The 9,567-nt window shown below is 59.0% G+C and overlaps 1 protein-coding gene across 1 annotated transcript; it reads right to left on the reverse strand.

The window, feature by feature from the left end:
- Nucleotides 1-6,774: 6,774 nt before the first annotated feature.
- Nucleotides 6,775-9,500, reverse strand: PREB (prolactin regulatory element binding). Its single transcript, XM_008053482.1, has 8 exons — nt 9,312-9,500; nt 8,926-9,146; nt 8,686-8,766; nt 8,456-8,580; nt 8,134-8,307; nt 7,907-7,979; nt 7,635-7,794; nt 6,775-7,475 (listed from the first exon to the last, which is right to left on the reverse strand). The coding sequence occupies exons 1-8, from the start codon at nt 9,421-9,423 to the stop codon at nt 7,381-7,383; spliced, it is 1,041 nt and encodes a 346-aa protein (XP_008051673.1). The 5' UTR covers nt 9,424-9,500; the 3' UTR covers nt 6,775-7,380.
- Between the last annotated feature and the right edge of the window lie 67 nt (nt 9,501-9,567).

A 9,567-nucleotide genomic window follows, 5' to 3' on the forward strand; every position in this document is an offset into this window, starting at 1 on the left:
AAAAAAAGAATCGTAAGGGCTCTGCCCCATTAATGGATTCATGCCCTTATAAAAAAGGCTCCTGAGGGAGTTCTCCCCTTTTTTTTTTTTTGAGTTGAAGTCTCATTCCGTCGCCCAGACTGGAGTCCAGTGGCCACTCCCGGCCACCACAGCCTCAACCCGCTGGGCTCCGGCGATCCTTCCGCCTCAGCCTTCCGAGTAACCGGAATTACAGGTGTGTGCTACCACGCCCGACTATTTTTTGATTTATTGTAGAGACGAGCTCTCGCCAAGTTGGCCAGGCGGGTCTCGAACCTGCGGGCTCAGGCAATCCTCTCGCCTTGGCCTCGCAAAGTGCTGGGATTACAGGCTGAACCACCGTGCCTGGCTGTCCCTCTTGCTGTTGCCGCCTTTCTGTCTCTTCCGTCACATGAAGACACTTAGAGGTGCCATCTGGCGACCTTCATAAGACACCGAACCTGCCAGCACCTTGATCTCAGACTTCCCAGCCTCCAGAACTGTGAGAAATAAATTTTTGCTGTTAGCCAGGCACGGTGGCTCACACCTGTAATCCCAGCACTTTGGGAGGCTGAGGCAGAAGGATCCCTTGACAACATAGCCCGGGCAACACAGCAAGACCCTGTCTCTATTTTTATTGAACCCAAATCCGTGGCTGGCTTTTCTCTGCCCTTAGGATAAGCTAGCATCCTGTACGCAGCTGCATAGTCTGGTCCTTGACCACCACGTGCCACAGCCACACCCAATGTCTCTCAGCTCCTTTAAGAAGCCTGTCACCTCCAGCCTTTTGTTTCTGCTGTCTCCCCCTCCTGGGATCCCCCCATGAGGTTAATGCCCCATGAGATTAGGCATTGCAGGGCAGTGCTCCCTTACCTAGCACCACGCTTGGGGTCGACCCCAACGGCACAGTGGAGGTCCTAGGGGGTTTTACATCACACCCCACCAGGTCCTCTCCAGACTGGCCGGTCAGGATGGGCCTGGTGGCTGCTGGTGTTTTTTTGTGGAGGGGGTTGTTGGAGTCTCACTCTGTTGCCCAAACTGGAGTGCAGTGGCATGCTCCCGGCCACTGCAGCCTCGACCTGCTGGGCTCTGGCGATCCTTCCCCCTCAGCCTTCCAAGTAACTGGAACTACAGGTACACCCGGCTAATTTTTGACTTATTGTAGAGATGAGGTCTCATCAAGTTGCCCAGGCTGGGCTCGAACCCGCAGACTGAGGCAATTCTCTCATCTCGGCCTCCCAAAGTGCTGGGATTATAGGCGTGAGCCACCGCGCCCCTCTCGTGGCAGGTTTTTTGTTTGTTTGTTTGTTTTTGAGTTGGAGTCTCACTCTGTCGCCCAGACTAGAGTGCAGTGGCCGCTCCCGGCCACTGCAGCCTCCACCTGCTGGGCTCCGGCGATCCTTCCACCTCAATCTTCCGAGTAACCGGAATTACAGGCGCGCGCTACCACGCCGGGCTGATTTTTTGATTTATTGTAGAGATGAGGTCTCGCTGCCCAGGCAGTTCTAGAACCCACGGGCTCAGGCAATCCACTCACCTCAGCCTCCCAAAGCATGGGATTACAGGCTGAGCCACCGAGCCCGGCAGCTGGTTTTTAACACTCTTGGGAGACTGGTCTGCAGCCAGGTCTGGAAGTCCCTGCTCTGGCAGACCACTTGGCCTGCCTCCCGCCAAGGCGGGGACGGCCACGGGGCTCTCCGGCAGGTGCCTTGAGTGTGGTGTCTGCCATTCAGCGACCATGTGGCAGGGGCTTTGTGGCGGCAGTGACACCGTGGGATCCCGTATGCGCGTGCCACCTGCTCTACTGCCACCACCGAGCTGGCCGTGTGCGAGGGGCGCAGTGCATGGCCGTCGTCTGGGGCAGTGCGGGACCCCACGCAGCAGTGGCTGTGTCTGGCGTGACTGTGACGGCCGGAACTCTGGGTAGGCTGCTTGTCGGTGTCGCCGGGGATGCTGCGCGTCAAGGGGCAGCCGGGCGCGGCCGCGTGTCCTGTTCTGCGCGGCTCAGAGCCGCCGAGAGGAGGAGGCGAGAAGGGGACGAGAAGGGGACATAGGCCAAGCGGGATCATCCGGGTCGATCTGCACGGCGTAGGCGTAACATCCCAGCCCCGCCGGCTTCCTCGGGAGGTGGGCGGGACCTGGCGTCTTCCCTGTGGCTGTGGCGGGGTGGTCTGCGGGGCCCCCAGAGGCTGCGGTGGGCGGGGCTTGCTTGGCCTCCCAGTAGCTGTGGTGGGCGGGGCCTGCTTGGGCTGCCAGCGGCAGCAGGGGGCGGGGCCCGCGCGGCTTCCCTGTGGCTGTAACCGGGTGGCCTGCGGGGCCCCCCCGCGGCTGTGGAGGGCGGGGCCCGAGGCTGTCCAGCGGCTGTAGTGGGCGGGACCCCCAAAGGCTGCGGTGGGCGGGGCCTGCGCTCCCTGAGAGTAGCCCCGTCGAAGCTGGCGAGGTGGAGCGGGTCTGGAGCCTGGGTCTGCGCTCCGCTCGGGATGCTGTGGCCCCTTCTCCCTGAGCCCCGGAGCGACCCTTGGGCAGAGACCCACCCTCCTTGGGCTGCTCCTGGGCGTGCGTGCCCCGGCGGGTGCGGGTCCCGCGCTCGTGGGCTGCCTGGGTGCAGGGCCAGCTTTTAGCCCGGGCTGGAGCCTCTGGCTCTGGGGTGCTCGGGTCTCCCGCCCCGGGTGACACGCGCTCCGTCGCCCGAGGCCGACTGGGCTTTGCCTCCGCTGCTCCCACGCCGGTTGGGCCCTGCGGGTGCTGGAGGATGCATCTCCCCGTGACGGGAACGAGCATTTGGGGAGAGGCGGTTGGAAGGCGCCCTGTATGTGCACACTCGACTTTCCTCTTCTTTCTAGGAGGTCCGTGGGGTCGTGGCTGACTACCCCCCCCATAGGTCATGGCTTTCCTTGAGGGCTTCGGTTCTGCCCGTCTTAGCACTGTTTGAAGTTCTAGGCTCCCTCCACGGACAGTGTGGTGAGAGACTGAAGAGGTTGATTTTGATGAACTGGAGATCTTTCTCGCTGAAATTTATTGGATACACAATTTACATATCCAGGACAAGCTAAATTTTAATTTTCATTAAACTGTTTTGGGTAGCCAAGTCTAACAAGAAACCTACTGGTTTGAGTGCTTTACTAAGATCCACAGATTTTAGTGTTGGCTAGACTTTTCTGTATTCAGAACTTTCTGTGTTAGCATGTATTGTTCCTAAAATGTCTTCTTTATTAAAACAATTAAAAACCCAAACCTCATAATTCTCTGCAAGCCTCACCTTACGTGTCAGACGTATTCATTTCAAGTCATAACTGTCCTTAACGAGTTTCCTTGCTGGCAACTTGCCACACAGAAGTCTGGGCCCTGCCACTTTATGCGCCAAACCCATTATTGGCTTCCAAGTATTGGTTAGAGTGCAGGGAGAGTATCAGGCTGGAGGCCCTAAGGACATGGGGCTTTGCTAGTGTTAAAAGGAAACCAGCCCACATAAAGCCTGTGAATTCATTCATTAGCCTTGTTCTGTACTACTGAGCCGTTTGACCACGGTAGGCTTTTGATACACTGACAGTCACTCCAATCTTGGCAATTAGCAGGCAATACAGTGCAGTGACTACACCAGAATCTGGAGCTCTGCTCTGCCCCCAACTTGCTCTGGCAAGCTTCGTGACCTCTGACAAGTCATTCTGCATTCAAGCCTGTTGGCGTAGGGTCACAGAACCCATCTCACAGTCACTGTTGTGAAATCCAAGATAAAATCATGTAAAGTGCTCAGCATAACGCCTGGAAAACAGCAAGCACTCATCACATTTTACCTATAAGCATTTGTGGTAACTTTTTTTGCCATCCCAATAAATCAGTATCTGTTTACTTATTTTGCTTCGTCTCTTGCTTGCTGTGTGACTGCGGGTAAACCACTTAACTTCTGAGTCCTAATTTCCTCACTTATAGAAGGTTGGGCTTAGCCCAGCACCTGCACACAGCACAGGACTCAGCTGTCACAACTTCAGGGCTTAAGGGCCAGAGCCCAAAGCCACATCTGCCAACAGTCACACTATTGATGTGACTTCTCTACCATTTGCCTGGTCCTTTTGAGTATGGGGACCGGAGGAGAAAGGATTCTGACTCTCACATTCCTCAGAATTGCTACAAAAGTGCAATTTAAAAATTTTTTGTTGTTTCTATTCTCAAACCCAAGAGCTCGTTCCCCTTTCACAAGCCCTGTGTGTGGCTAGGCCCTCTTGCGCACTTGATGTCTGTCCACAAGAACTAAGAAGAGAAGCTGGAAGTCAGGGCTTGGTGCCCACTGGCCTGATCCAGACCTGTTATCCCATCCCCATTACTTTTCCCTGCCTGGCAGAAAAAGCTGTTCATGTCAGACCACTTCTCCTTAGAGCACGGTCTAACAGCAGGACCCCAGAAGACAAGGCAAGGCGCTTGGTGGAAGCAGCCCTCCAGCAGTGAGCACACACGAGGGGCAGGAATATGCAGGGGCGAGGAGCACCAGTAGGAGCCAGCGCGGCTGATTCAACTGCCAGGCAGAGGTCACAGGTGGAACTGCTGCATTTCTCCAGCCCCTGCACAGGGTCCACCCTTCCTGCAAAGGGCCAGCTGGGCACGGCTTATGTTCTTACCCACACTCTCACAAGTGGGCCTGGGCGTGGGTAGACCAGGCAGGGAGTTTGCACCTGTCAGCCGCGCAGCTCCTGGATCAGGGTGGATTCTGGAGGCGGCATCCCAGGACTGCAGTCAGGGGTGACTTGCCATCCCAGGCTGAGCCATGCTGGACCCCTTCCCCAAAGGAGTGTCCTCCAGGCTGGCCTCTGGGACTGCTCACCCACTGGCTTGGGAGGCAGACTGCTGAGATGCCTCATCTGGTGCCCAGCCTCAGGCCTTTCTGGAGCAAGGCCGTGTAGTTGCTGTGGATTTTCTACCCACACCACTAGAAAAGCCTCCAGTCTTCCCAGTCTGTCCCAGACCCTTACCAGAGGCAAGAAGGGACCAAATAGGGTGACTATGGAGCTGCAAGGACCTAGGAAAAAACCTACCTGCCCCTTAAAATGAAGGTAACCCCTACCCCACCTGCCTCCAAATTGAGGTTCATAGAGAAGGTAAGTCCATGGAAGGTGCCCTTCAGCTGCTTGTCCCGGGCCACCTGAGTCAAGCCTGTTTTACAGCAGCGTGCCCTCAAATGGTGCTGATGGGGAAGTTACGGGACCACCTGGGTGGGGCAGGCCTTTCTAGTACCTTAACAACTCTCTCCAAAACCACAGCAAAGCCTCAGATGGAGGACGGCTCCTGCTGGGCTGAGCAGCCTACCGAGTCAGTACTCTGGGCCCACTGCAGCCCGCTCTCCTGCCGCACCAGGCGACACTGCGGCAGCCCAGAGACTTTCATCCTGCACCAAGCTGGCCAGGCCTTGAGGGACGGCTGCAGTGAAGGATGACGTGGGCAGGGGCTGGGTACCGTCTGAGAACGCGCGGCAGGGAGTCCACCCAGACGATGACAGATAGGAGAGCGTGCTGCAAAGGGAGCCTCACCGGGGTCTTTGTGAATGCTACTGGAGGAAGAGGGGCCTTCAGGGACAATCTGGCTAAGCCATGCCTACGCATGCTGCTGGGCTGTTTCACCGGGGCTGCCATGGGGAGGGACTGCTGGTGGGGAACCCCTCCTCACAGTGGGCTCATCCCTCCCCTCGGGCCCTGGGGCTCTACCACCACCAATCCCCTACTTCTCTCCACGCCCTGAGCGCCTCCTACACGAGTGGGTTTACCACAGGGACTCTTTTTCATCTGTACTGGAGGTCATTAACCACACCCAGTGCCGCTGCTCCCAGGCTGCACTGCCGGCCGTGGGCATCTCCTCTGGAGGGCAAAGGTTACCGGGGAGCAACCCAGAGGCCCAGTCTTCCTTCTTCCATTCCCTCTCCACCTCCTCTTCCTGTCCGCCCCCACTCACATCAGTGCACACCCTCCTTTCTTGGTCCCCATTCAATCCTGCAGGATACTGAGCCACCTGGTCAGGTGGGCTGCAGGGCTGTGGCAACCCTGGTCCTGTCTGCCTGCTGGGATTCCTTGGAGACCACCTGCTCCCTGGAGACACCACACAACTCACTGTTTTTCAATTGGCCCCACTGCTGGGCTCCGCCCACTTGTGGACCAGTAAGGTTCTGACTAGCGGGAGGCAGGAAAGATGGCAGACACACCAGGCCCTCGGTCAGCCCTCCACCTGGGCTCTTGGACACAGGTAACAAGTGGACAGGTCCTTTGGATCAGGCCCAGGGGTTGAGCCAAACCCTCTTGCAGAAATGAGAAGGTGGCGGCTGCAAACTCCTCTTGGCCTGACCTGCCTCTGCCACCTGCAGGCCCAGGCGACCAACCAGATGGACGAGCACAGCGCGGTGGCCGGTGAGTGCCAGGACTGTGCAACCTGCCACAGAGCAGCCCAGAACAAGCTGTTGCATGCCTACACACAAAAGGCCTCTCTTCCAGGTCCAGGGTGAGCACTTGAGACCTTGGTGCTTCAGGCCCAGGGAAGGAGCCACAAGGACAGCAGGAGAGCCAGGTGCTCAGCGAAGGCCGGGATTCTCGACCTCCCTCCGAGCCTCCCCAACCCTTCCTGTTCAGGTTGCTCCCCAACATGGCCACCCCGGCATCCTGGAAGGGCTGCTCCCAGGGCAGATGGCTCTGTGAGCTGCCCCCCCACCGGTATGGCCAGGGCCATCTTCCAGGACCCGGTGGGGTTGCCCAACCTCAGGATTCTCACCTGAGGACAGAAACAGCCAACAAACAGACCCTCCAGGCTCCCAGTGCAGTCTCTTCTTGTTTATTAAATACCCACTCTTCCTGCCGAGTGCCTAAGGGCCATGTCCCTCTTCTCAAGGCTGCAGTGGACTGTCCAGGAACTTACTGCACGATTAGCTGGTGGACTTGGTACTACTCACAGGATCCCACAGGTGACAGACTACCCCTGTCTTCCTTTTGCCCTTCCTACCCCAACAGCAAGCGCCAGGCCACTCTCTGCCCAGCAAACACCAGGGCTTCACGTGAAGAGCAACTGACCACAGGCTGTAAGGGGAAGAAGAGAAACTGTTTCTGCAGGAAAGACACCAGCAAGGACCAGCTCAGTCCTGGAGTCTTTGGTTGGCAGAGGAAAGGATGCAGGGAGTGTGGCCTGTGCTTCAGGCACCACTGTCATGGGTGGACCCACAGATACAAACACAGGCATCCCAGGACCCAGAGCCACGCAGGCCACAGCCAAGCTTCAACCTGGAAGGGCGGGCAGTTCCCGGAGTCTTCTTGGCGGCAACCTCAGCTGTGGGCCCAGATGGAGTGAGCAAAGGACCCCAACCTCTGCTCTGCTCTGCTCTGGGGCGGCAGTATCCAGGACCTTGTCCCAGGGAAGCTAAAGAAGCCCTGGAAAAGCACTCTGGAGCAGCAGGATAGTCACAGCAATCAACCCGACACACAGCAGGAGCAGCAGCCACACGGGAACACTCCCTGCAGAAGGGACGAGAAGTCAGCCAGGAAGGGCTTCACACCCAAGCCCAGACCCATACCCTACTCTGTTCAAGGAGGCCAGGGTGGCTACAAACAGGCAGCCCACTCTCCAGGAGGCAAATCCTGGCTTCGCTGAGGGTGGGGACACCAATGACTCACGCCTGGAGGGCAGCAGGTGCAGCTGGCAACGGCTATCCACAGCCACCGAGAACAGGGCAGTTTCATGGGACCCGAGCAGCTCTGGACCACGACCCTTCTCAGGCAGAAAGGCCACATCCGTCACCACAATGCCGTGGGTCTCCCTCACGTAGTAGAGGCACTGGGGGCAGAAGGAAAATGAGTGAGGGGGCCTCGTCGGGCGCCCTCCACCCCAGAAGGTGTTCCCTCTTCAGAACTGGCCAGACACCTTCATGCACACTAGCCACTGTTACCTGCAGCGAGAAAGCAATGTAGATGGCGACAGAGCCAGTGACCGTCCCCAGGCCTAGGAATGTGCCCGACTCACTGTAACAAATAGCAAAGTGCCCACTGTCCCGAGGCCTGTGCCGCTCCGTTCACGCACCAACGGCGGGCTGGCACCCGCTCCCTCGCCAAGCCGGCACCCACTCCCTCGCCAAGCCGGCACCCACTCCCTCGCCAAGCCAGCACCATCTCACACCTGACTCCGAGGCAGGAAATGACTTCATGGCCACAGGGCTTGGTCCGCAGGGGCAAGAAGTTGGAGCCATCCCAGGCTGTGAGGTAGCAAGGAGGGGGCTGGCGCAGGCGCTTGTGGGGAATCTGCACCGTGAACAGCCGCAGCCCAGCAGGCTGGTCTGGAACCTGCCCAAACCTGGGGGCGGTGAAGGTTGCTCAGCACCGGGACCTGCCCCCACTCTCCTCAGAGGGGTAACCCTCGGCAAGGCCCACCCCAGCTCCTCCCATGTCCCTGCCCCTCACAACTGGCAGTGTCTCCTTTAGCCGCCCCAGGGTCTTCATACTTGCAGGCCCGGTAGCGGTAAGGTGTGTTGGAAAAAGTGGGTCCGTTCTCTTGCCAATGCAGCTCTGTTACCAACTGGTCCTTCTGCCACACGAAGGCCTTAAGGTCCCGGCCCACAGTTACCAGCTGAACAGGAGCAGAGCCCAAGGATGGATGGTCAGGGGATCCACGTGCTGGGCCAGTGCGTAACCACCCACTCTCTCCTTTCTCCTCTGCCTCCCATCTCCTCACCTTGCCATTACGCCCCAAAACCAGGTCTTCAATCTCCCCTTCGTGGGCCCTGAACTCCAGAACTTTCTCCAGGCTGGGCACCTGCAGCCAAGTCACCACCACGGTTGGCCCGGGGCCACAGCAGGAGCACGGTGACCCCACCCCTCACCTCTTCTCACTCTAAGTCTCCCAGATGCCACACTCGGCTTCTCACAACCTGGTCTTGCTGCCGCCCATCCTCTCTAGCCCGCAAACCCCCACCTTCCAGAGGCGAACGTAGCCGTCTGTCCCTCCAGTGGCAAGCAGGGTACTGTCGTGGTTGAAGCACACGGCCTTCTGCAGCGGGTCGGGGCTGAAGTCTGTCTGCGCCGCCTGCAGATTCTCCACCCTGAGCTCTCCTCCCTCGCACTGGGTTTCGGCTCCGGGCTGTTTCTCTGCTGGAGCGGCCCCCTTCCTCTGTCGAGGCCCCTGCTCCTGGGAGCCTGCGACACAAACAGCTCGCGGGCTCCAGGCCTCCGAGCGAGGACCACCGCTCCCCGCAGCAGGCGCCCACACAGCTTCTCGCCCGCGGCCACAACCCTACTTCGGAGGCCGAGCGCGTGACCGGCCCAACTCCCCTCCCGGCGGGGAGAGAGGACGCGCCTCACCTGACTTCTCAGCCTTGCCGCCGCCCTTCTGCTGAAGGAACTGGAAGCGCAGGAGCTGGCAGCGGGCATCCTGCCCCGCGGCAAGGATGTCGCCCGCCAGCGCCAAGTTCATGGTGGCCCGTGTCTCCGTGTCATGGGAGTGTAGCAGGGAGGCGCTCAGGCGCCCGCCGATCTGCTCCAGCTGCAGGAAGTGCTAGGGGAGGTCGCGGGATGAGCCGGGGGAGCCCGGCGCGGACCCCCGCATCCTGCGGGCCGA

Source organism: Carlito syrichta, unplaced genomic scaffold, assembly GCF_000164805.1.
Source record: "Carlito syrichta isolate Samal-C Ts95f unplaced genomic scaffold, Tarsius_syrichta-2.0.1 Scaffold288192, whole genome shotgun sequence".
Taxonomy (NCBI): Eukaryota; Metazoa; Chordata; class Mammalia; order Primates; family Tarsiidae; genus Carlito; species Carlito syrichta.